Genomic DNA, 27,342 nt, shown 5'->3' with positions numbered 1-27,342 from the left:
TGGATTTGCCTTCTTTTTTTGCTTAATATATGTAACATCATTTCTGATAAAATGTCTGCTCTGCAGGGTCTTATTTCCAATTCTGTCTACTAGTTCTTTTCCTAGATGAGAAAAAACTTTTTTTCATGAAGAGAACTAACTCTCTAATTGAAATACCTCTGTATAACCCCTTTAAAATTCTTGGCTATTGGGAGTTGCCCAGGGGATCAGATCTCATATTGTGACATGGGACATTGAGAGCCTGAGAAGATACAAATAAACACATAACTGGAATACAAATATTGTACCTTATGCACATCTGTAACCTTCACAGCTTGTACTTATTGGGAGTATATTTGTACAAGTTTGTCAGCTCTTGAAAGAATGGACTGAATTCTCATATTAAGGTGTTGGGTGCCATTGGACAAATTAAGATTGTTATGAAAGTGGAGTATGCTATACTGCACTATAGAAATGTTGAACTGTTGAAGGCTTGAAGTCCATGTGCAGTTTTTTTGTGCAAATAGCTGGATAGACAAGAAGTCATTTTGCTCATTCGGCAACCTGATTTGTTTGTGTTGGTTCTTTGTGTTAATGCTGAAAATGAATACTTGGTTTGGTAAGCCTATTTATAGTCTGTATAGCAATAGTTAACACAGATAAGATGTTCTTAAATTCAGAATGTATTTACCAATCAAATTTTTGTTTGTTTTATGAAAAAAAATATTTAAAAATTGAATCACTCACTGAAATAAGATGGTGCATAGAGAGGAATGCAAGTGGATTGGTTTTATTTAACTGATTGTAACAACAGGAACTGAGGCAAATTGACATTACTATTCAATATATTTTTACATCAAGAAAATTCAGTGGAAATTAAACTACATTGCAGGTTTTGCATTTAGTGGGCTTAAAGGTGATCTACAAATAGAAGAGAGGATTCCATTTACTTTTGTAGTATACTGAGTACTCAACATGGCAAAGTGGGAGGGAAGTCCTGCATAGTATGGACTTCAAATTGCTTGTCTTTTAGATCACCCGAAGTCCAGAATCAGTCGGGTTGGGTATAACACAATTACACTCAGTATGCTGGTCATGTTACTGATTACAGAATATCACTGTTGGGGTATGAAGGGAAGTAGAGTACCACTGGACCTGTCCTAATGCCAGTGTAGAGAGAGAGCGAAAGAAGGACAGGCTTATCAGGTAAATGCCATATTATAGGGATTTGCAAAGTTTTCTTTTAAATAGGTTATTTGTAGCAATGGGGAAACAGTATATACAAGAATACTCCCTTAAAAAAAAGTTGACAAACCAACATAACATACAAAGAAAAAGGCCCTTACCTTGCTTTCCACAGTAAGCAGAAGTTCTGTTACGGCATTGGAGTACATCACCAGCAGTGTATGATTGTTTGTTTCATTGAGCAGGAGACTCCTGAAATAGAATTTTAAGGTGAATATTCTAAGTGCCCAAAATGACTAATGAGAGTATCATTCTGATGTTAATGGAGATATCTTACTGTTGTTTTCAGATTATATTTGACTGCCATACTTCCTTCAAAAAAAGGGCAGTACCTTTCTTGCAACTGTTGGAGGTCAAGTGAAAAAATAAAATGCCTCCTCCTTTCAGTCAGGCCACAAAAGAGAACCTTCTTTCAAAAACCAGATTCATCCTGGTATAAAGGAACTTGGTACTTTTCTGCTGCCACCTAAGGAAACGTTCTTTCCATTCATAGTTCATACATTTCCAGTGCAATTTCTTTGTCCATGTTCAGACACTTAAAATCCATGTTTTTCAGTCACAAGAAGTAGCAGGTAGCTAGCTACTGTTTTTCAGTTGTGAATTTTGAACTCAAGACTCATTTCAGTGTTCTTTATAGTTTGGTTTCAAAAACTTAATTTCTTTCTGTCCAGGAATATGGTATTTCCAAGGTTGAGAAACTGGAGATTGCCAAAGGCTACTGCACTCCTTTAGTTAGGAAAATTCGTTCTGACCTTCAGAGGACTCAGGATGATGACACTGTAAATAAGCTTCACCCTCTGTAAGTTCAGAATTTTTTATTACATGTATGCTGCAAATTGTCTTCAGTACTTAAATGTTCCTGCAACCTTGCTAGATAACCATGTGCTTATAAGCTTAAGCTATCAGTAAAGCTATGCTTACTTCAAACAATGTATAGTAAGATTGTAGTAACAGTTTTCTAATATGGGTATATTTTAATGTCTTCAATAATTGACATTAATCTTTTTTCCACTATATTTTTTCCACAATAATCTTTTTTCCACTATATTTTTTATTTTAGATACTCCAGAGGCGTTATGTCTCCTGAACGTCATGTTCGTACTCGGTTATATTTCACAAGTGAGAGTCATGTCCATTCCTTATTATCAACTCTTCGTTATGGTGCCTTATGTGATGTAAGTTGATCATTTTCCTGTTAGAGCAAAAGCCGTGGCTGGTATTTTTCTGAAGAACCTATGGGACCAAATCCCACTAACCTTAAATAGAAGTTGAGTGCCTAACTCCTTTAGGCTACCTTGAAAATTGCAACCTATTTTATTAAACATATTGATTTCTAATATGTTTAGTGTTATGTACCCAAGTCATATTGCCAGTCTTTGCTATATAGATTTTTTTGTTAGCAGAAAACAAGATGGAAAACATTTAGCGTTACCTTGGTTTTTTGATGAAAGTTAGTAAATATTAGTGTATTTGCTAACATTTGAGCTCTAAATTCCTCATGCTCAGAAAAGACTAGATCGCTTCCATACATATATCCAGATCAGGTAGTAGTGCAAAATATCTTGTAAGGATGTTTTGCTTTCTTGTAAGTAGGTTGAAATTCTTCTTTGGGAAGCTGAGCAGTACTGTCCATCTCCAAAATTGTTTATAATTGGTCCCTAACACTAACCAGGTGGTGTCTAATATGCAACACATGAATATATTTCACTTAGCTTAAACAGCCTTCACCTGGTAGCTGCCTAATCAGAAATAAAGCAGAACACTTCCCGAAGTTCTGTTCCTGGAACTTAAGAAGAACAATTTCTCCTCCCAGGTTACTGGTAAAATTGAGGGTAGCGGGGGAGGGATAGCTCAGTGGTCTGAGCATTGGCCAGCTAAACCCAGGGTTGTGAGTTCAATCCTCGAGGGGGCCATTTAGGGATCTGGGGCAAAATCAGCACTTGGTCCTGCTAGTGAAGGCAGGCGGCTGGACTCAATGATCCTTCAGATGAACATGTGTTGGTTCACTCTGCTTTGCATCGTTATGAAGCAGAACCCATCATCAGCATGGACGCATGTCCTCTGGAATGGTGGTTGGAGCATGAATGGACATGTGAATCTTTAGTGCATCTGGCATGTAAATATCTTGTGACACTGGCTACAACAGTGCCATCTAAATGTCTCTTCTCACTTTCAGGTGACATTGTAAACAAGAAGTGGGCAGCATTGTCTCCCACAAATTGTAACCAGATTTGTTTGTCTGAGCGATTGGCTGAAGTATAACTGAGTGAACTTATAGGCTCTAAAGTTTGACATTGTTTTATTTTTGAATGCAGTTTTTTAATATGTAATTATACATTTGTAAGCTCAACTTTCATAATAGAGATTGCACTGTAATACTTATATTAGGTGAATTGAAAAATATTATTTCTTTTTTACTGTGCAAATATTTGTAATAAAAATAAATATAAAGTGAGCACTGTCCACTTTGTATTCTGTGTTGTAATTGAAATCAATATATATGAAAATGAAGAAAACATCTAAAATATTTAAATAATGATATTCTATTATTGTTTAACAAGGCAATTAATCACAATACATTTTTAATCATTCAATTAATTGCAATTAATTTTTTTAATTGCTTGACAGTCCTACTTATTAGAAGTTTACTATGAGCATAGTAATGGCTTTATTGATCATGCTTTGATTCAGTATTTTAATTTTTTTACAATGAAGGGCATTTTTGTTGAGTCGTTCATTCTGTGGCTTACGGCAAATTCTCTAGTCATTTCTACAGCCCTAAAATTTCAGCAAATGCAAGGTTCTAAATGTGGCCTGAACTTGAAGGGCTAGTCTTTGGTTTGTTTTTCTAGAATGTTTGTTTACTTTTCATTTAATTTAGAGGAGCTATGAGCATTTTGGGTTGAATGTAACATTTATTTTTAAAATATGACTTAAATATTCATAATTTAAGATCACATTTTTCTCTTACATAACCTCATTTTTATTTTCAAAGGTTTTTTAATTTAAAATGTGTTACAAAATGTTTCCATTTCTTTAAGGAATCAAAAGATGAACAGTGGAAACGAGCTATGGACTATCTAAATATTGTCAGTGAACTCAATTACATGACCCAGATTGTTATCATGCTCTATGAGGATCCAAACAAGGTAAGTAAATACAATTGATAAATATCTACAGAAATATGGTTAGTTCAAACCATGTTTTAAAGAGTAGATATTCACTATCTTTAGGAACTTTCTTCAGAGGAACGTTTTCATGTGGAGCTTCACTTTAGTCCAGGAGCTAAAGGCTGTGAAGAGGATAAAAACTTACCAGCTGGTTTTGGATATAGACCTGCCTCCCGAGAGGTAATACTTCTGGCATACTTTAGAACAAAAGTTCAAAGATTCTCTGTTCATGAATATGTTCTAATAACTTTTGTTTTAATCACTGAAGAATTAGTTAGAAAGAATGACTCTTGGTTTTGAATTAACTTTGTGTGTACTTTATTCATATAAAAATAAACTAGTGTACTATGAGGAACAGTTATGTCATAATTCAGGCCCTCTGATTTCAAATAGATACTTTACTTCAATTAAAGGTATACTCACTTCATTTATTCTTTTACTGCCTTTGTAATTGCAACCTTTTATGGCTTTGCCTAATTTGTTGTTGGAGATCCGTTTCTCCAATGTTATGACAAATGCACAAGATGACATTTAAGAAAAAATACGAATTGGAATTTTAGGGAATATTGGCTAGTGACTATTGATGATATTTTTCAGTTTGTATCTGTGTACATGTATATAGTTAAATAATTGAGTGTTACACATGTTAAGAGACTGTGGGTGAAATTTTGCCCCCATTGAAGTCAGTGGGAGTTTAGCATTGACATAAATGGAACCAGGATTTTATCCTTTTCATATTCAGTGAAACTTGTAAGACGACGTGGTGTGAGCAACAATATTATGGTCATATTGTCATGTGATAGAAGAGAGTTTAAGTAGCAAATTCTTTTTCTAAGTGTATAAAAAACAGTATTTTTATGATTTAAGAACCTTGTGTCACTAAACTTCATGCATATCATTAACACTTTACTACCTATAGAATAATTTGAGCATTTTTTGTGGCTGATTTACTTAATGAATTTCCATGTCCAAATAATACAAAGTATGTAGTTAACTTGAACAGATAATACCTTTACTTGTAGAATGAAGGCTCAAAGAAAACCTCCCATAAAAATGATAGTGATGAGGAGTCACATACTTCTAAAAGAGATGAAACGGATCGATCAATAGTGGTATTCAAGCCAATGGTGTCAGACCCAATTCACATACACAGAAAGTCACCCCTTCCAAGATCCCGGAAGATTGGTTCTGTTGAAGTAAGTGTTTCTGTCATAGTGCGTGTCTACTGAAATGAATTCTTCATTTACTTCTAACAAAAAAGTACAGACTATTCTGTTTTTGATTACACAAAAATAGAATGGTGTCATTCTTCTCAAAGTGATGCTTTTATTTCATGGGAAATTGTCCATGGCAATGGTTGTCTGAAAGGAATTTCAGAAACATCATATGACTGTTCGGCCATATAAATTCTTTTTCTTTCCTTTAGTATTTTAAATCTTATTATATAACTCTTATTCTATGACAGTGAAGATACACATTTTTTAGTCTCAACTCCTTCTTCTCCAAGCTGACTAACATACATTGCTTGCATATTCATTCTCACAAGACTGCTGCTAATGGAAACAAAACATTGAGCTTTTTCATTTGTGGGGATTGGGGTGAGGGAAGGAGAAGTGGCTATAAGAAAATGTTGCCATCTACAATTAACTTTCATAGGGAGCAACTGATTCCAGTGGCACAGTGGTTGAAGGTAAGAGAGCAAATTGGCAGTATGCTTTGAGGGGTGGGGAATGTGTGTTTTCCAGAGTCTTCAGATAAGTGCCCTAAGACTTTTTGGGCTCCCAGTGTAGAGGCCATGACACTAAGGAGTTGAGAAACTGTCATAAAAGGTGCTCTAACATCACAATAGTGAAGCAAGTCAGTGATGATTGACTGTATGCTATTAATATAGTTGAACAGTAAAGACACTGTTGGTGCACACTAGTACCTAAGTGACACTGAGGCCTGGGCTACACTAGCAGCGGGGTTCGAACTAAGATACGCAACTTCGACATATCTTAGTTCAACTTACCTGACCATCCTCATGACGGCGACTCGACTGGCACAGCTCCTCCGTTGACGTCACTTACTTCTCCTGCCCAAGTGGAGTACAGGCATCAATTAGCGGATCGATTTTATCATGTCCAGATGAGACGCAATAAATCGATCCCCAATACATCGAACACTGCTCGCTGATCTGGCGGGTAGTATAGACATACCCTGAGTGTAGGTCTACGTTTAAAATACCACAGAGGTGTAGCTGCACTGCTGTAGCACTTCAGTGAAGACGCTACTCCACTGAGGGGAAATCTACTCCCGTTGGTGTAGTTAATCCACCTCCGCAAGAGGCGGTAGCTATGTCAATAGGAGAAGCCCTCCAGTTGACATAGTGCTGTTTACAATAGGGAGTAGATTGGTATAATTGCATTGCTCAGGGGTATGGATTTTTCATACCTTTGACGACATAGTTACATAGTGATGCAAGTTTATACTGTAGACCTGGCCTGACACTGGAACCTAAGAGGTACAGTTTACTACCTTATCCTCAGTTGCTTAAAACCTCAAAGAACTGTATACTCTTTTCCCTGCATATTATCTCAGGAATAGGTGCTTATATAGACTGGGAATAGTAAGAATTTCAAGTAACTTGGTTATTGTCAATGTGTGGAAAATAATACGGATGTTTTTGTTTTATTATGATCCGTATATAACATAAAAAAATTAAGAGGTGATACGTGTGAATGTATTACAGGGTTGCATTTCCTGTTTTACCATAAGCAATGTTCGAGAGGAGTAATCTCAGTGTTTTTGAAAGTGGCTGTCACTCCAATAATGCAAGCTCCCTTCCTAGAGAGAAGTTCACGTGCAGTTTTATAGTATTTCAAAATTTTAACCATTTTCATTTTTTGTAAATTTTCAGAAGCTGCTTTCAAGAGGTATTATTGATATGCATTGCTAAACTTTGACTTTCAGCAGGTAAAACATTCAAGTAGAATCTGTTCCAGCATCCAGCTTTTATGGAAATTCTAAATTTTTGCTTCCTATTGAATTTTGATTTTACTCATATAGCTGTGAAACTTTGTGCAAAGAAGGTAAATTGGAAGAGCAAATATATTTGTGTCTGCCACACTGAAATCTGCAAAACAGTCTTTGAAGAATTTTGACCAGTTGATATCTTGAAAGTGTAGTTTGACTTCATCTTAAATTGCCTTTGAATTATTTCTTTAAAGATAACTCTTTCCACTTCAGTCCATTCATTTAAAGAGACACTGTTAGGTAGTTTAGGCTCAACCTAAGTCTTCTTTTTAAAATTTTATAATCTCCAGTAAAATAAAATTAAAACTTTAAATTTATCTGGATTATAGTCTTCAGCAGGGTCTAATACAAACATGGCAGCACTGTGCTAGTAATGGAGACCAGAAATGAAGTTGATTAGTCTCATTTCCCTGAGCTTACAATTTAATGGAAAAACTAAAGAATATAAATTGTGAGAAAGAGAAAGAAATTTACATTTCTGAAAAGGTTCAGTGCTGTTTAATCTAGATCATGAGTTCTCAAACTGGGGGTCAGGAACCCTTGGGGTCATGAGGTTATTACACGGGGGGTCCCGAGCTGTCAACCTCCACCCCAAATCCCACTTTGCCTCCAGCATTTATAATGGTGTTAAATATATTTTAAAGTGTTTTTAATTTATAAGGGGAGGTCGCACTCAGAGGCTTGCTATCTGAAAGGGGTCACCAGTACAAAAGTTCGAGGCCCACTGATCTAGATGGTATTAACACAGGTAGACAAATAGGGCTATTTTTAGCCTGACATTGTCCCTTGAAATCTCTTTCTACTCTTTGCCTCCAGAAGTTCCTTAGTGCTTTAAGGTTAAGAAATCCTTCTTGCCACACCTGGGGAGTCAGTCTTGTAATCTCCAGTCCCGTTTCAAAATCTTCTGGCTCTTTGAAATATGTGGTAGTACTTTAAATGCAAAATAAAAATCTATTAAATAATAGATAGAAAAGCTTACTATACATTGAAGGGGGAAAAACTATTAAACAGTATGTTCAGAGTAACAAATGTGTTCTGTTAACAGTGTTTTTTAAAGCCGTGGACCAGTTACTGACTACCATTGTTCTATCTTGCCATTGGTAAAATTTTAGTCTACCAGAAACTTGGTGAAAGTAGTGGATTAAAAGATGTAGTTTAAAATGTTAGTCATTCCTAATTACTGTTTAATAGTTTTAAAGCTGTAAATAAAAGAGTGCAAACAAACTGTATTTTTTTTTCTGATCACTGGCTCTGTGGAATCTAACTTTGCATGCTTTGCTGTTTTTTTGCCCCCTTTCTCACTTCCAGGAAGAGAGCCCCCTGAGTGTGTCTAGCCCAGAGTGTATTGGTACCTGGCTGCATTACACCAGTGGTGTGGGTACTGGGCGTCGAAGACGCAGATCAGGGGAACAAATCACTTCTTCCCCTGTCTCCCCTAAATCATTGGCTTTCACATCCAGTATTTTTGGCTCATGGCAACAGGTTTTTAAACTTTACTTCATTAAACATTATTATGCATTCCAAGCAGCAACCAACTGTCTTTAAGGACATCTAATCCCTTGTTATGGATTACATTCCAAGTAAATTCTTGCCACTTGTTATTAAAATGTACTTTTAAAAATACTTCCAAGAATGTTGGGGGAGGAAGGAGGAGAAAGCAAATGCATGTTTTTCACAGAATTTTCACTGAATGTGTTAGATATTTCCACAGTGAATTGGGTTTTTTTACAGGAATTGTAAACATTAACACTCTAGAAAAGGCATAGACTACTGTCTAATGAAACTGACTTCAGCTTTGGCTTAGTTGTCCTTTAAGACTTTAAAACAGCATTGCTTAATTTGGTGGTAGGTAAATTGAAACTTTTTTTAAAAATAAATGACAGACAATGCCACTTTAAGGATGTGGGGTCTGATATTACTATTCAAAACTTGTTTTGTATAGATCATATTTTCAGTGGCCTAGTATTAATTGAGCAGGAAACAAACTCTAGCACTAACCATTCTTGTCTTCACTCCTATATTTGGAGATATCTAATGAAAAAACCAAACACAGTACTTCATCCATTGAATTGTACAATATTTTGAAGACTTCTTGTCTAAATATTGGGGAAAGAGCAGGACAAATGAGACAGTCAAAATATCAATGAAGATCTAAAGATTCCTCAGTTCAAAATATTGTCTGTATATAGGACAATGGATGGTGTTCTAACTATGCCCCTTTCTTTTCTAAGAGTTTCAGTAATTTCCATAATCTTTTTGGAAATTTAAGGAACTTGTATTTAGTAAAAGAGTGCATCAGTAAAGGCGTCTGAAGGCTACGCTGATAGAGCCCGTGCATGGATCAGTGACTGTATGGTGACTTCAACAGCCTGTCTGTCTTTCCTTTCCCCCTCCCGTTTCCCTTTCAATACAGGAGCAGTTTAGGAGTGTGCATTTGGTAAAATAAAGTAAAATCTATCTCAACTGTCTGTGTTTTCATCTCTGTCTTGGTCTGTGTTCGTTTTTAATTCTGAATGCCCGCTTTGCTCCACCTCATTGCAAGGACTTCATATGTGAAATGGACTCCCTTCACAAGGGGATATTGCATGATCTTTCATATTTCTTTTATGTATTTCTACTAACATTTATCATACAGCTTATTAACACTTATCGGTCTGGAGCAGGCCAATATATCAAGTTTAATGGACACTTCATGCTGCTATTCTATTTTTTCTTATTTTTCTTTTTTTCATATGCAGGTCCTCTCAGACAACAATAGTAACTTACGAACACCAAGAACTATTCTGGAACAAAAGCAGAGTGGTTTAGGTATGTACATGCAATTGAATTTTTGTTTCAAATAAGCAGACTTTCCAATGCCTTTTGTTTTGCACACAGACACTTGACCTTGGATTTTTAAAACTCTTGTGTAAACAGTTCCAAATAGTATTTTGAATATAATAGTATCTATTAATTCTTTGGGACAGTATAACCCACTGAGTTGAGCAATATTTCAGCAGCAAAAGTTATTTTAATGGAAACTGGATCTTAGGGAACAGCAAAACAGTTGAGACTGTTCACTCATTCTTTACTCTAACCAAAGAAAGTACTCAGGATTATTTTTTAATTTTAAATTATGACTGACGTGTTAATATTTTTGTGGAATTCTTTGAAAGCAAAAGCCCCAATAGGCAAACTATTTAAAAACACTTCTCAAGTGAAAATAAGTGTCTTCTGCTCTGGCCAGTTGAGACAACTGAAGAGATACTAGTGGGTGCAAAAAAACAAAAAAAACCCTAGCTGGCCTTCACCAAGAAACTTTAGTTTCTAATGAGAGACTAAGGTTTTTGCACTTCCCTCTCATTCCTGCCCTCAAATATTTCTATCAGTGGACTGAATAATTAATTTTAACTGTGGATTATAACATCTTAACTTGGTTTAATTCAGGAAATGTTCTTTTGCTGTTACCGTGAAACAGGCATTTCTTTGTATAGTTATGCATTAGATAGGAAATTTTGCTCTGCTGTAAGTTAATTGTGTCTTTTTCTGTAAATGCAAAAAATTGTATGTTTTCAGAAATAACTAACTCGGAACACATTAAACAACACACAAACATGAATACCTTGCATTGTGAGTTAGAAGTAAAAGTTCCACAATCTTTCCATTTAAGGCTTTGCACTTATTTGTATGTTTGACCGTTGCGATACTCTTATTCCTGTTACATTTTCCTAGTAAAAGGTATATATCTAGTGATCTTGACTACTGAAGCCAACCTTTCTAACTTTTTGCTAAAATTATACTACCTTCTTCGATGTGACACAGTATAGTTCATAGAAGCTGTTACATTTCTGTGTATAATTTAAGGTATTACTTTGATGAAAAGGCTTTTGCCACAGACCAGGCACCAATTTATATTGGCCATGATTCATCACATGTGCTAGTAATGTTTCCCACTGTTGGAAGGAAATAAATCACTGGGTAGATGGCTGTTTTTAAATATACTGCTATGTATATGAAATACAAAGAAATGAAATCTAAACTGGGCCTCCATCAAGTAATAACATTGGCTTTGCAGAATAATAATAATGAAGATTAAAGGAAAATACAAATTCTAGACAGTAATTTCTTCCCATTCTCTTAATTTGGATAATTTCGTAGTATGGTGGACTATGTAAACAGAAAATGTCTTCATACATACGTGTATTAATGGTATTTCATCAATTATTTGGTAAACCACTTCTAATTATAAGATTTGTTAATGACTGGGCAACAAAAGTATACAGGTTTTTACATGGAGGACTACTTAATACAAGGATCTTCTTTAGGAAAGAAGTGAAGCTAAACTTGGTGAAACTTCTGTTTTAAATGTCTATGGTTGGCTGTGACAATAGCTGAAATACAGATACAAGAATGGACAATTTGGTTAACTGGTTTCATGTTAAATCATGAGTGCTGGAAAGTGAAATTTTTCTATGTAAAGTCTGAGGAAAATGTGTGAGTACTTGAAGTTACAGACTGCCATTTCAAGGGGGTCAATTTCCATGAAAGCAATAAGCAAGATTTTCCAGGTTATATTTGTTTCAGAACTGCAGGTTCTAAAACATGTAACTTTCATGTCTATTTATTTATTTATTTATTTATTTATGTTGATGCTAACTGGTAGTTTTTCTTTACCGAACCTGACAACAGGAAATAAAGTCCCTTTGTTAAAGTCCAGTCCCCTCTAGTCACATATAGCAGAGGGTGGTCTGATATGTGTAGAAGCACAATAAATTATAGTAGTTACAATCTACAAGTACCACTGTGACATTACAAGCATATTGTGAACTGTTCAAGGCACTGCCAAAGGCTGCCTTTTGTGTGGTAAGAGCCAAGTGCTTGCATGCTGCATGCATCCCCAATGTGAATGGAAGAGCACCTGGTTGTTGTATGTATTTTCTCTAACTCCCATCAGGGTCTCACTGTGCGGGCCTGTTTAGCACCTCAGTACTCGGGGGTTCTTCGAGCGCACCTAACCTACAGGATTATGCTCGTACTCAACGTAAAAAGCTGACTTCTTCTGGCTGCCTAGATGGTATGTGCACACTCTCTCAGATGCACACACAAATCCATGTGCACACATTGAAGTTCTAAAGATGAACCCTAGGCTAATGATTCAGTGGAATCCTAGGCTCTTTTTGCCTTAGCATTAATTGTACAACTTTTTATTGTCTCATTACTGCCCATAGCTTGGTTATATTAGTTTAATGACACAGTTAATCCTTGTTCCTGGCTTCTCTATTTGATATGCCTTGAATATAATATACATTGAAAGATTTTCAGCATGTACAGTTTAAGAACAATGAAGAGCTGAAAATGTAGTTGGAAGTGCTCATCGCTTAAGCCTCTGATTTTGATAATTACATATTGACATTGAATTGAAACATATTACAGTTCATGGTGTATTTACAAGGAGCCAAAAGGAAAAGACCAGTTTAATATTACTGAGTGAAAATTTTAGGATTCCTTTTTGGTGGGTGTGTGGGTGTGGATAGAGGAGTGGTAGGTTTTAGGCTTCAATAATCTTAGGTAGAACAGCTTTCACAGCAGGTTTCAGCATTTAAAGAACATGTGCTAATTTACTCTTTTAACGCTGAGGTCGAGCAGTATTAATGCAATTTTTCCCAAAATTCATTCTTCTCAATGTTCAGCTCTAACCAGGTATAACTTTATATGCCAGAATCACCAGCTCATCCTGCTTTTCTTTCATACACTTCATTAAACACCTTGCAGTTATCAGTAAAGCCACACTTTCTACTTTTAACCTCTTTTTGGCCTCTAGCCTTTCCTCTGGTCCTTTCTGCATGCCACTTAATTCTAACCTTTTGTTCATCTTTTTTCTTCTTTCCTTTTTTGAAATGTGTCCCTCTTTTGGTAGCTGTTACAAATTTCAGGTACCTGTTTTTCTCTTTCTCAGACACCACACGTGGTTCTGCTGTTAAAAGATTTTCTATCTCATTTGCTCGACACCCAACCAATGGTACGTTTTGCTTTTATTTAAAAAAAAAAAATACTCCCTTGCTTCATCCCTTAATTTCATTTTATTTCAAACACGGGGTGTATAGTTTCGTCCAATCATCTGTCCTTCCTGACTTCAACCAAGCATAGTTCCAAACATATTCATAATCACTAGATACATTGATATAGTCTTAAATACCTCCTTTATTGTTCATTTATATAAATATGATTTCAAAATTCACTCATCAAAAAATCTTGTGAAAATGGAAATATTGCTTATAATCATGAATTCCTTGACAAATTGCATTCTCTCCAGTGTCTCAGGTGATGAGACTATGTATGGTATATGATAAAAACAAACTTTTCTGATCTTGAATGGCATATACTTCTCAATAACTTAACATTCCACTTCTTTCTCTTCCTGCTGATGAGCTCCACTTTTCCCTGAGCTTCTGAATCTAGATAAAGTCACAGTAACTGACAACAGGCGGTTGCTACCATCTTCTTGAAGTGTCACTAGATTAAAAAGTAAAGTAAAACTTAAGGTCCATTTCAGTTAATCTGCAATTTTGATGACTGAACAGAAAAACTGCTACTTAACCTTGCCATACGTAATTATCAATATGTTTGTCACGTATACTAGTTAATTAAATACTTCACTAATAATCAGTTAGATTTGCCTTCGTCTTGCGTTGACCTCTTGAACTCTATGGTGAAAGCTGACTCATCTCCAGTCTACCATATTTTAATGAAACCTATCTCAACATATGCAAGTTGAAAGTATGAAATGTTACTCATAACTTTATAGCTCACTACATAGGCCCTATAGCATGCCCTTTTCATAGAAGTTGGCTTCAATCTTCAGCATTTATCACATCTTAGTATAAATTTTTTCAGATTTCTTAATTACCGTTTTAAAACTGTGCACCACCACTTACTGACAAAATACAGTGGCAGGGTAATAAGGTCTTGCCATTGAAACTGAAGTGAAAATAGCCATAAAGATCTGTGATATTGCCCTCCAACAAACCTTTTACTTAGAAGATGGTTCAGGTTAAAAAAAACCAAAACATACTTATCACTTTATTTTGCTTCTGAATAATTAAGTCATGAAGTAGTACTTGAAATATTGTATCCATTTGGAATTTTTAGTCAATATTTGTACTGCAGTGGCTTCCTGAAGAAAGTGTTTAGTATAAAACTGTTGGAATCAGCACAAAACCTGCAGTTATTAAAAAGTTTTTTAAAGGCTGAGTTAAACATCCTCCTTGAAAATGAGAAAGGTGGGCCTTACTCTGTATAAAATCAAATCAGATAATCTAAACAAAAGAGCAGATGCTGTATTTAAAAACTCAGTGTTGGCAAAACATTTTTGAAAGTTGTAAAGTGAGACTAGATTCACGGATCAGAATAGTTTCAAAAAATTTGTTAGTGCTAAAGAGAACAGACAGCAACATACTTACTGTAACTGGATAATTTTTTATCTATTTAAACACAATTACTTTATTGTACATATTGTATATTCTGATTTATTTAATATAAATGCTTTCCACATAGCTTTTACAAGTTAATGCATGCCACATGTGCTCCTGTGAATCTTAAATGCATTCTTTGAGGTGTTCCAGGTTCCCAAGCGTTCTCTACCAACTTTTTAAACATATCATTGTTTGTTTTGTCTTCTGGACTGTCATTTGATTCTCCTTTTCACTCTTTTATTTCCATAACTTTGTGATGTCCTTACAACCTCTAACCTATTTCACAGACACTCTCCACCCCCTTATTCTCTCTCCCCCCGCCTCTCATCTTTCGTTCAAGGAACACATTGAAACAAGTAATCTTCTGACAGTGCTTTACCTTATTTTCTGGGCCTCATGCAGAACATCCACACCTCTTTAGGTGCTGGTCCATTTCCTCTGTGGAATTTCTAAGCTCCAATGGTATGTGTGTCTAGCTATTAAATGTAGGACAGCAGGATGTCTTTTTAAATTGCTGTGTTAACCCTTTCATGTCTTGTATTTTGTGTAGTCTGGGTAAAGGAAATTCCAAAAAGTAAACATAAATAGTTAATTCTTCTACAATTTTCTTTTAAAATTCCTATGGATTTTCTATAACAGCTGTTATAGTAGTAGTAATCATCATCATCATCACTGATAGGCATTGAAACATAGGTGAGTTTGGGGTTTTTGTTTTTTTTAGTAAAGCATGTGTCCGGACCTACCCTGACACTGTCCCACTATTTTGTTCATTAGAATAAAATGTAAATATTTTGGAAAACATTTTTGTGATGGTAACGCTTTCATTAGGTTAAAATTAAATCTTGTTGAACTTACAGTAATGCAAAGAAAGGGTTTGTGCTTTGCATGCATGCATAGTATTTGTATACACTTATGCCAAACACATTTATTTTAGTGCTTATACTGCAGCTTCATTGCTGTCATATTAAAGAAAGCATACATGAAGTTGTGTGGTGGTGTTTGTTTTGCACATGACAACTGAGTTTCTAAAAACATGCAACATTATCTGTTATAGTGTAAGTGAAGCTGATTTAAGTACGCTGGAGCAGCTTGCATAGAAGGATCGGCTTTCACTTGATTCCAAGGCTGGGTCCAAATATGAATACAAAAGCTCAAGAGTTGAAATTTTGTAGAATTATTTTCTATGTAAATGGTTAGTAATGTTTTTTGAGAGAGTTCAGATACATTTTTTTTGTAAAGGTATCAGTATCTTGAACTAAAATTCTAGACGTTCTTTAAGTATTGTCTTTTCATTGAAATAAACATCTTGGAAGAAATATACCAATTTATAATTTTTCAGTTCAATATTGTAAATTTAATGTTGCAGCTGTATATGAGAACACTAATGTGGACAAGTGTCACCTCTTTTGAAATGCTGTAGGATGAACGTTTCACTGAGTGCTGTCAAGCTTACATCAGTTCACAGAACTGCACTATTAACCATAGATATGTATTTTAAATGCTTGTTTTATTTCATTAGGAATAAAAATATGCATGGCTGGTTTATGAAATGTCAATATGCCTATACTAATATCGGAAAACAAAGTTAAATATCACTTCAGTTTTGACTTGATATAGTTTACAGTTTTAAGTTATGAAATTTCAAGTGATGTAAATTATTGTTTTTAGTAAAGATAGGTATAAATGTGTGTTATAAAATTAAAATATAGTCTCAAGGTACAAAAATGCTGGTAGTGGTCTTGGTGGACCTTAAGGTGGAAACCTAAAGCAAGTCTTGTTACTAGAATACCTCAGAGGATAGAGTGTATGCTACAAGGTGTTGCCTGTCAGGAATGCCAATGTTTTTAGCTGTTCTCTGTAAGAGCAACTCAGTTAAAAATGTTCACAGCATGACCATGCTGGTATTCCATCTTGGATGAATTAGTTACCTATATATTATTATGACTGCTATGGAAACAAGTAGGGAAAATACTGATATTCCCTGCCTTTTTTAATAATTGAATAAGTTTGTCTGGAACAGTAATTAACTTAATGTATTGAGCAAAGACTAGAGCAAAGATATATTTTGTATCTGTGTACACTGATTTATGTTGACATGGGTTTTGCACTATGTAGTACACTATCTTGAGCTTACTATATGATGTAATCTGACATACCTTGTTCTAACTCCATATTGCATAGCGTCCTATGTCATGACTTCAAGGATATTGTATGTTTGCATGTTTTGATATCAGACATGTACTTTATGTTCATTTTTATGCAGTGTTTCCTGTCTGTACAATGGTTCCATTCTGGTCTTATTTCTAATGTCTGGAAATTCTCTCTCTCTCTCTCTCTCTTTTTCTCTCTCTCTCTTTTTTTATTTTTGTAGGTTTTGAACTATATTCCATGGTGCCTTCCATCTGCCCTCTAGAAACCCTGCACAACTCTCTGTCTTTAAAGCAGGTGGATGAATTTCTTGCCTCCATTGCTGCTCCTTCAAGTGACAACCTACCGGAGAGATCTACTGCTTTATGCGGTAATTAATTTTTTTTACTGTAAACCATAAATACTATTGGTCATAGTTGATCATAGGCCATTTATTAAAATGAACAGACCAAAAAGATTATCAGTGATTGGATGACTAACATAGTGAACATCAGTGTAAATGGGGTAGGATATGAGACTAAAATAGGGAAAGGACAAATTCATAATTACTTAGCCAGTTCATAGGTCTTCAGGTCAGCAGGTCCTGATGAAATATGTCCTGGAATACTTAAGGAACTGGCTGAAGAGATCTCTGAGCCATACACGATTCTCTTTGAGAATTCATGGAGGACAGGAGAGATCCCAGAGGACCCGAAAAGGGCAAACATAGTACTGGTCTATAAAAATGGGAATAAGGACAACCCAGGGAATTATGAACCAGACAACTTAATTTTGGTACCCAGAAAGATAATGGAGCAAATAATCAAACAATCACTTTGTAAGCACCTACAAGAAAATAAGCTGATACGTAACAGTTAACATGGATTTGTCAAGAACAAATCATGTCAAACCAAGAGGGTAACAAAGCTTGTGTATGAGTGAGAGCAGTACATGTGCTATATCTTGGCTTTAAGGCTTTTGTTACTGTCTCCCATGATCTTCTTATAAACAAAACTAGTGAAATAAAGCCTAGACAAGGGGTAGCCACTTATTTTTTGTCAAGGTCCAGATTTCTTGGTCAAGGTATAGTCAAAGTCTAGACTCCAGAGAAAATAATTAAAAAAAAAAAGATCTGGGGCCATTCAAAAGTGTCTGGCGGTTTGGATTTGGCCTGCGGTCCACTTATTGACTATCCCTGACAGGCAAACCTACTATTGTAAGGGAGAGTGCACAACTGGTTGGAAAACTGTGCTTAAAGTAGTTAAGTGGTTCACAGTCAAGCTGGAAAGGCATATTAAGTGGGTCCCGCAGAGATCTGTTCTGGTTCTAGTTCTAGTCAATATCTTCATAAATGACTTGGATAATGGCATAGAGAGTATACTTACAACATTTGTGGACAGTACCAACCTGGGAGGCATTGCAAGCAGTGTGGAGGATAATTCAAAGTGATCCTGACAAAATGGTCTGAAAGAAGTAGGGTGAAATTCAGTACGGACAAATGTGAAGTACTACATTTAGGAAGGAATAATCAACTGCACAAATACCAAATTGGAAATGACTGCCTAGGAAGGAGGTCTGAAGAAAAGGATGTGGGGTTTATAGAGGATCACAAACTAAATATGAGTCAACAATGTAATACTGTTATGAAAAAAGTGGATATCATTCTGGGATATATTAGCAGGAGCCTTAACTGGAGTAGTGTGTCCAGTTCTGGACACCACACTCATGGAAAAATGTGGTCAAATTGGAGAGAGTTGAGAGGAGAGCAACAAAAATGATTAAAGGTCTGGAAATCATGACCTAAGAGGAAATATTGAAAAAAACTGGGTTTGTTTAGTCTGGAAAAGAGAAGACCGAGTGGGGACATAACAGCCTTCAGGTATGTAAAAGGTTGTTATAAAGAGGAGGGTGATACATTGTTCTTATTCACTGAGGACAGGACAAGAAGTAATGGATCTAAATTGCAGCAAGGGAGGTTTAGGTTAGACATTAAGAAAATCTTCTTAACTGGAAAGGTAGTTAAGCACTGGAACAAATTACCTGGGGGTAGGTGTTGTGGAATCTCGATCATCGATCATTTTAAGAACAGGTTGACAAAGCTGTCAGAGATGGGCTAGATAATACTTAGTCTTGCCTCAGTGCAGGAGACTGGACTAGATGACCTCTTGAGGACCCTTCCAGTCCTACATTTCTATGATTCTATAATTTACCAAAAATGTTAATCAACTCTTAATGTGTTTGAAATACTTTTTCACTATGTGATCATTGCCATATTCCAGAGAAACCAAAGTTGGAAACATCGTACTTGAACCAATTAATCATTCTCTCATTTTAGTGAGATCACTCTTCCCACCCACATTATTGTAACTCTGGAATGCAGGGGAAAATCAGTGTTACTACTGTAAAATATGCAGTACTTTGTGGTTTACACTACATTTCCACGTTGGTTGTAATTTGTTACAGGATATCTGTTAATGCCAATGTTAACTAAACCAAACTCAAATGTGTTGTGCATCGTGTATGCTTTGTGGAGTGTATATTATAGCAAACAGATGTTAAACTACACAGTTAACCAGAAATACAGGAATAGAAAATATGATATGTTCAACCTGGCTGAGCTAATGTTGCTTCTGGAAACATAACATCTGTATTTCCTCTTTCTTTTTTATTATTGAATCTAAATGTTCCACATGCACAATATCTTTTCATTTAATTTTGTTTCTATAAAAGATTCCCTATGCTACATGTTAATGTTTAAATGGTCCTGAATAGAACTTCAAGTTTGCATCTTGTTGATGTGAATGTGCTGGGGATGATTGCCTTCCACTGTTTGTCTGTTGCTGCTTCTCTCAAAACAGTTTTCTGCAATGCTAGACTTGCAACATGTGTGGTTTTCACTGTGATTTTTGTACTTTTTGCATAGGGTGAAAGGGAAATGCAAACTTTTGAGGGGCATGTAAAGAAACTACTTGTGGGAAAAATTGTACTTGCTATTTTTTGATATAGTATAACAAACAAGATTAGAGATGCTTTCCTCTTTCTAGTGTTTTTACTTTGACAGCACTTTATGAATAGTCACTTTCATTTTTTATCCAGTGTAGTCAATTCCCCATCATGTTTTGTGTGTCTTTTATACATGAACAGATGGAGAAACATTTTTTTGAAATAGAAAAATGATTATAAAATGACAAAAATGTACAGGGAGGCTCACCAGCAGTTATACTATGTTTAGGGGGGGGAAAGGAGATTTTAAGCGGGTAGTGTCCCTTTAAAATGAAATCTTAATTTTCAGGATGCAATAGAAAAATGAGAAATGTAAACTGCCTAAAATAATTATAGTTTGTGATGTTGAGAGGAAACCTACAGGGCTTGCTACTTAGCGTGTGAGACTTCAAAGAATTAAATGGTTAACTGTTAGAAAAGAAGTGGGTCAGGTTGCCCTGTTTTTTGAGGGAGTGTTTGGCAGTTGGAAGGAGGAGGGAGTCTTAGGGCTGGTCCAGACTGGGGGGGGAAATCGATCTTAGATACGCAACTTCAGCTACATGAATAATATAGCTGAAGTCGAATATCTAAGATCGGATTACTCACCCATCCAGACGGCGTGGGATCAATGTCCGCGGCTTTCCGTGTCGATTCCGGAACTCCGTTCGGGTTGATGGAGTTCCGGAATCGATATAAGCGCACTCGGGGATTGATATATCGCGTCTAGATTAGACGCGATATATCGATCCCCGAGCAATCGATTTTAACTCACCGATACGGCGGGTAGTCTGGACGTACCCTCAGTTAGCCGCTGTGAGGAAGAACTCCCCTGTTGGTGCGAAGTTGGCTTTTATTGGTAACAAGTTTTGGTACCTGAGAGGAAAGGTCAGTGCTCTTGTTACTGGCAGGATGGAGCATGAATGCTTTTGGCAGTGGAAAGAAGTATTTTTTCCCACCCTATCTCCCTTTGGGGGGAATTCATTTGTGTGTGGACTTTTATTTTTTTATATTATTATTTATTTTGTCCTCTTCCTATGATGTTTTCTAGCAGTTACCAAATGTCTGTTTGCTCCGTTATAGGCTTGTTAATTAGACATCTCAGACTAGGTGGAGCAAACAAAATGCCAGTCTTAGCCGCATTCCATGCCCTGTCAAAAGTCAGGAGCACTTCTGGCAAAGCAACAATCACTATTCACTAACCTTATTATTCCTGGTGCTGTGAAGCTTTTGTGTTGCTTTCTTAGGATGGATCAGGCAGATTTTCCTCTTCTTCCCCACACTATGAAGCCATGATAAAGACCAAAAACCCCAAATCCATGGCCAGAGTCCAGATTCTATAAGTATGGAATTTGATGTTTTTGTCAATTTGGTAATGTGCAAATACTTGACAAACGTTTTGTTCATGATGGTAAAAAAGCCCTTTTTGTTTTCCCCTTCAGCTTCTTCAGCGTATTTGAGTTCACTGTCTGGAAGAAAAAGTTCTTTAAATACATACAACCCTGCAAAAATCCAACCAACACCACTTGCAGCCTTGCCTGAGAGGCTAGCAATAGAGAAACCAACCTTATGTAAGTAACTTCTGTCACAGAGGCAGAACAGCAAACTTTTTTTGCTTAAATATGCCCAATAGATATTCAAGATGCAAAGATTTATTACATATTAAGATAGTGTGCCATCTCCCTGTTGAATCATTTCTTCACAAATGTTATGAAATAGCTGCCTTATCCTTGTATTTGGAATCATGTAGATAGTCACAAAATACATGCATTATAGCATTGCACAGCTACTTTAAAAATAACACTTCAGCAGTAATGGCTGATCTGAGGCCTCTATAGAATACAGATGTAGTGTACCTTGGTGGTTACAAAAAAACCCTTTCAAATTGTATTGAGGTGACTTGGTGGCTGTCAGTCTGCACTTAGGGCTAGACTGCCAGACTTAGACTCAAGGCAATTAGGCACAGTTTAAAAAAAAAAGCAGCAACACACAAATGTTTTGGTAATAAAGGCAGTTTTTATGTACTATGGCTCTTCAGAAAACTAATATCTCTGATGATGGTCCTAATGCAGACGTATAATCGAGCTACTGTGTGTTAAATAAATCAGCAGAGAGGAAAGGATCATTCCATCCATGCTGGTGAAGGTCTGAGTAGTATCCCACTGCTCCTAGTAGCCCCACAGGCTTTAGATTTTAGTTTTGATGAGCTAGACTTGGGAAGGCTTAATCAGTTGATACTGATCAAATTCACTGTTTCTCCCTGTGTTTTTAAACAGATGAAATTTAGATACACTAATAGCCTTGGAATGACACATACAAACAGAAATAAATAAAACTACCTATTAAACAAATTTTGAATTCAAACTAATTATTTGCATCTGTTTATCAAGTACATGGGGCATTTGTTACATTGTTATAGGATCACAGACTCAAAGGACTGGAAGGGATCTTGAGAAGTCATCTAGTCCAGTCCTCTGCACTCCTTACAGGACTAAGTATTATCTAAACCATTCCTCACAGGTGTTTGTCTAACCTGCTCTTAAAAATCTCCAATGATGGAGATTACACAACTTCCCTAGGCAATTTTTCCAGTGCTTAACCATTCTGACAGTTAGGAGGTTTTTCCTGATGTCCAACCTAAACCTCCCTTGCTGCAATGTAAGCCCATTGCTTCTTGTCCTATCCAATGTTAATATGATCCAAATGACACTGCAAGCTCTTTTTCAGTTGCTCTTTTCCTGTGTTCTTGGGTTTTTCTAACAATAAATTTAACCTTGTATAGTAAGGTTCAGATTCTAGTGACCCAGTTTACAGCTAAATTCTGTAAATATATTGTGAATCAGATGAATCATAAAGAGAGTGACTGACTTTCACCTTAATCATTTGCCAATAGATCCATTCCAGTGAAGCCATTCTCCACAGGCTTCTATTTAAGAATCAAAAATGATCCTAGGTTTTTTCCTAGCACAGACTGAAATCTTTGTAAAGTTCATCCACCTTTTAATTCTATTCAGTATTGACAGGTTCTGTCTTCAAAAAAACCAGGTCTAAATACTGAGTCCTATAAACATAGCCTTCAAGTTCTAGATTTGCCAAGCAAGGCTCACTCTGTGAGAGTCTGCCAACTACTTATCCTATGTCTGTCCAGGAGATTTGAAAAGCAGAATTATCTTCTTTATGTGCATTTACAAAATACTGTTCTTTAGATTTGACCTGCTTGTTACAAAATCTTCCATTTGGAGGGTCCTCAGACTTTTTGGCCCTCCCTATTTAATACTTTGGTGTTGCATCATTTTGATGGCTGTTGTAACAGTGTATTTTTGGGAAATAACTATCTTATCCCTTCAAGATGTCTTATGCTTGTTCTTCAGGATATGTCTTGTTTAGTTTTTTGCTTCCCCTTGCAATGTGATCTCCCCCTCTACACACACACCCTCCTGAGTCAACCATTTATCTTCTCCAGAGATTTAAGGGATATTGAAGTTTGTCTTCTGTCCTTTTTAATTGGCTATTTGTGGTCTATTGTTGCTTCTTACTTGAAAGAAACTGATAGTCTAACTATCACAGCAGGGATACCATATAACTCCCCTATTGGATCCAGTGTTTTAGAGCCTTTGGCTGAGATATCCTATAAAGTCTATGCACTGGTACATGAACAAGAATTTTTTTTTTATTTGACTATAGCTAACCATATGAATGACTTCAACACTATTGTAAATGACTGTAGTAAAAGGTTGAACTTCTTATTGTAAAATTCCAAACTGAAACTGCCTTATCTATCTTCAGTTTATACTAGAAATTGGCTGCAATGCATTTTTAAGTTGTTTGGCTTAAGTGTATAGTAAATCTGTTTAAAAATGCTGTCAAGAACAGTTTGTAAAAACTTTCCTTTATTTGTACTACAGCTGAGAAGCTTGAAAATATATTTTTCTACCAAATTCCTGACTCTTCATTGGACAGAAAGAATTGTTTGTTTTTCTGTGGCTTTCAAGGTGGTTCAGATCAATATAATTTGTTAAAATGTGTTCCCTCTTCTAGCTGTCTGACTTCTATAAGAGCAGATGTTAGAGGGTTCCACAAACAGTTGCTATTGGTGGGTTATTTTTTTCATCTGTGGCAGACTATTGAATTTCAAGAGTGAATTGCTCAACCCATTGTAACAATGTCAAAGTAGGTCTAACTTTAAGTCCAAACATCTCAAAAGTGACTTAATTAACTTGATGCATCTGAAGAAGTGGCCTTTTTACCCACTAAAGCTTATGCCCAAATAAATCTGTCAGTCTTTAAGGTGCCACCGGACTCCTCATTAATTGAGTTACTTAGAGATTATAATGGGTTACTTGAGTTCAGTTCACAGCAGGATTGATATAAGTTTTAATACTGACCTTTCTTTTGCTGTACAATCTTACCAGTGTGGGGTTTGTTTTTTTTTGCTTCTCTGCAGCTACTAGTGGACCCTCCAATCATATCTCTGATGTTGCACCATCTCCTAAAGAATCTGTAAAATGTGGTGATGAAACCCTTACTGAGAAGAAATGAAGCACTTCAGACAAAATTGGAAGCATCTTCCTTCAAAAACAAGCTTCAGTATGCATTTTTAATGGTAGAAAAGCAGACTAAATCTTGACTCCACTCTCCAAAGCCATTCATGTCTCTGTTTGTCTTGGTGCACTTACCTGTATATAAATTTAAATACTCTTAACTAGTGCACATTGTATATATTCAACTGAAAGGTCTCTTCTCATTTTCTAAAATATTTAAGGCAAAGAGGTTTACTCAAAGTGTAATGAATTGCACAACTTTAATGAAAAAGCTGCACACCAGTTTTTTCAGTGTCTGTTTACTATGTATGTATACTAAGCAAAAAGAAAAGCACTCCAACCCAACGGTATGTATTATAGTGGCTCTCAAAGCGCTGCTGTAGTTGTCATTATAAACTCCTGTTTTCAGGGGATTTATAATCTGGCTGTGAATTTTTTTCCTGGGGTGAAATTTGATGCACATGATCTTGGCTAGGAGCATTTTTTTATTTCAATACATTTCCAAAGAAATCGCTTGGCTCTTTGAGTTAAACAAGTGCTTCTTGCATTTGAATTTTTTAATACCATATATGCTGCAATAACTAGGCACATTGGGGTGAATTAAGGATGGTGTATTTTCACTTTGAATCTCCTTGTTTTTTGTGTTTACATCAGACCCCTAACATTTGAATATACTTTTTATTTTGTTTAATATACATGATTATATAAGGTGTATATATATCTGTATATCCTCCTACAGAAAAAAATTCTGTTTATATATTTTCGTATTCTAAGAAATTCTTTTGTTTACTGAAAAGATGCCTTTATTTGCTACATAGATTTGTTTTTTAAAAAGTCACTAAAAAAGGCCACAATAAAAAACAGGAGTTTTATGAAGCAATTATAGTTGGTCTAGTAGTAAATTACCCTAGAAAGTCTAAATATCCCATCTGTAGGTGGTGCGTCCTACCATCCTTTCATATGAAAGAGAAACTGCAGTGTTACCAGAATGTTTAATGTTTCAAAGTTTATCTGAATACTTAGGCTTCAGCATTTTCTTTAATGTTCATACCATTGGCATTCTAAATGCAGCTGTTGTGAACAGCTCTCATTAAGACTGTTGAAGACTTTATTAGAGCTATGAGAAGCTTTAGCAACTCAGCTTATACTTTTAAGTGGTCAGATTTTGCAGAGCAGTCATCCAGGTTCAGTAGCTTTGTGCTTTCATCTGTGGCATTTAGAATTATAAAATGTATTCAAAACGTCATTGTCCACTTTTGAAAGTTCAAGTGGCTGATTATTAATACTGACTTTATAAGCTGCAGGTTAGCCTTTTTCCAATTTAAATTACAAGAGATTTAGCATCAAAGAAATATTTAAGCATCAGAGCCTTGTTTTTCTTATCCAGCAATTCTCAGTGTAACTACAGTTGCACTATGAACTTGCCACAGAGTCTGTACAAATCTTTAAACATGGCACGTGAAATGGCTTCTAGAAAATAGTCCTACTGAGTGCTGACTAAATAAATTATACCAAAAATATAAAGAGTTCACAGCTGTATATTTCAAACATTTCATTTTCTATAACGTAACCATGTAGTATGGACAATGTTCGTCTTGCACACATTTGAATGTACACATCATGTTTTCTGTTTTTTAAAAACACTATTAAAATTAAGAGTACATATTATTCCAGTCAACCAAAGCTCTGATATAAACATTTTGATGTGTGTGTAAATAAAAACAAGGTCAATGGCTAATTTAATGTCTATTCTGCTTTTTCATTAATAGATAGTATCTGACTTTCAGTATATTTACCTGCTTTTTTGCTCATCCCAATTCAAAAAAGCTGAAATAAAAGATGTTTATAAATATGAATTTGGATAAGAATTGGAGGCAGTCATGTATATCATCATTAAAAGCAATCATCTGAAATGGGGATAGGAAAACACTTAGCCCCCCCATCTGCAGTTCGTTGCATGTGAGTGCACTGTTGCACCCATGCAGAGCTCCATTGACTTCTGAGGGGTCCATATGGGCACAACAGTCTGTCCTCATGCAACAAACTGAAGGATCAGGGCCTAAAGTCACTCAAATATGAAATGGAAAAAATAATTAGAACAAGATCTGGGCAGATCAAATGTAGGGAAACAACTTCCAGAGAAACATAAATTCAGTACAATTTCCATTAGTCGAAAAGGAGAATTAAAAAACAAACAAAACCCCTATCCAAACACTCAGCCTACTTTTGAAATATTAAGCTACTTAGAGAAGATAGCTTCTGCCTGGGATAGGTGACAGTCAAATTTGCATTTAAAGTAAATTCTAGAGTAGGTTACAGTACATTTGATGGCTAAATTTACTAAAATGTACATACTCCAGAAACATTCTATGCTGGCATGAGATATGTTATGTGACAATTTGAGGTGGATTGCTTTGTTATTGAAGATAGAGATGAGCTGAAAATCTGGGTTTGTAATAAAGTACTTTTAATCATTAACTATGCAGAGGCGCTGGTCCTTCCACAAGTAAAGAATTTTTCAAAATCAGTTTTATGTATCTCAGTCACACCCTGTCACTATCTTTGATCAGTGACTCGGGATTTTCCCTTCTACCATAAAGCAAGCAACACAATTTGATGTGGAGTTAGGACCAAAAGAATCAGCTTCACAATTCAAAAGCTTTGGGAATCATTTAAAATTTGTAGGAAGTTTATATAATTACATTACCAGTTTTTAAAAACTGAAGATTTCATAATTTTAAGTATCTTCTGGTGCTTCCAAATTGTGATACTAATTTAATCCTTCTCAGTATTGTGTAAGATGGCAGCTGCTTGTAATTTTATTATTTAAGACAA

At 35.7% G+C, this 27,342-nt stretch overlaps 1 protein-coding gene and 1 long non-coding RNA gene across 15 annotated transcripts in view; one reads left to right on the top strand and one right to left on the bottom strand.

Annotated features, from left to right (window-relative positions):
* The window catches only part of PPIP5K2 (diphosphoinositol pentakisphosphate kinase 2), a 75,590-nt gene extending 49,345 nt beyond the window's left edge, over positions 1-26,245 (top strand). For 4 of the 14 annotated variants that reach the window (XM_030565875.1, XM_030565874.1, XM_030565873.1 and 1 more), the window contains 12 exons: positions 1,896-2,023; positions 2,285-2,399; positions 4,266-4,373; positions 4,458-4,574; positions 5,417-5,590; positions 8,718-8,891; positions 10,148-10,217; positions 12,343-12,462; positions 13,345-13,407; positions 17,232-17,378; positions 21,409-21,537; positions 24,411-26,245. In XM_030565875.1, the coding sequence (XP_030421735.1) occupies positions 1,896-2,023; positions 2,285-2,399; positions 4,266-4,373; positions 4,458-4,574; positions 5,417-5,590; positions 8,718-8,891; positions 10,148-10,217; positions 12,343-12,462; positions 13,345-13,407; positions 17,232-17,378; positions 21,409-21,537; positions 24,411-24,505 (1,440 nt within the window). In that variant the 3' untranslated portion in view covers positions 24,506-26,245. Of the gene's footprint in view, positions 1-1,895; positions 2,024-2,284; positions 2,400-4,265; positions 4,374-4,457; positions 4,575-5,416; positions 5,591-6,050; positions 7,988-8,717; positions 8,892-10,147; positions 10,218-12,342; positions 12,463-13,344; positions 13,408-17,231; positions 17,379-21,408; positions 21,538-24,410 lie in introns of those variants that run through there. The other 10 variants (XM_030565878.1, XM_030565877.1, XM_030565880.1 and 7 more) reach the window with 10 other exon arrangements.
* LOC115653127 lies at positions 13,594-21,390 on the bottom strand. The gene is made up of 3 exons (XR_004000852.1): positions 21,170-21,390; positions 18,395-18,451; positions 13,594-13,901 (listed from the first exon to the last, which is right to left on the bottom strand). It is a non-coding gene; the product is annotated as an uncharacterized LOC115653127 (long non-coding RNA).
* Positions 26,246-27,342: the final 1,097 nt, after the last annotated feature.

Source organism: Gopherus evgoodei, chromosome 6, assembly GCF_007399415.2.
Source record: "Gopherus evgoodei ecotype Sinaloan lineage chromosome 6, rGopEvg1_v1.p, whole genome shotgun sequence".
NCBI classification, from domain to species: Eukaryota; Metazoa; Chordata; order Testudines; family Testudinidae; genus Gopherus; species Gopherus evgoodei.
Note: the sequence above shows the minus strand (reverse complement) of the source record. Positions and strands in the feature narration are given on the sequence as shown.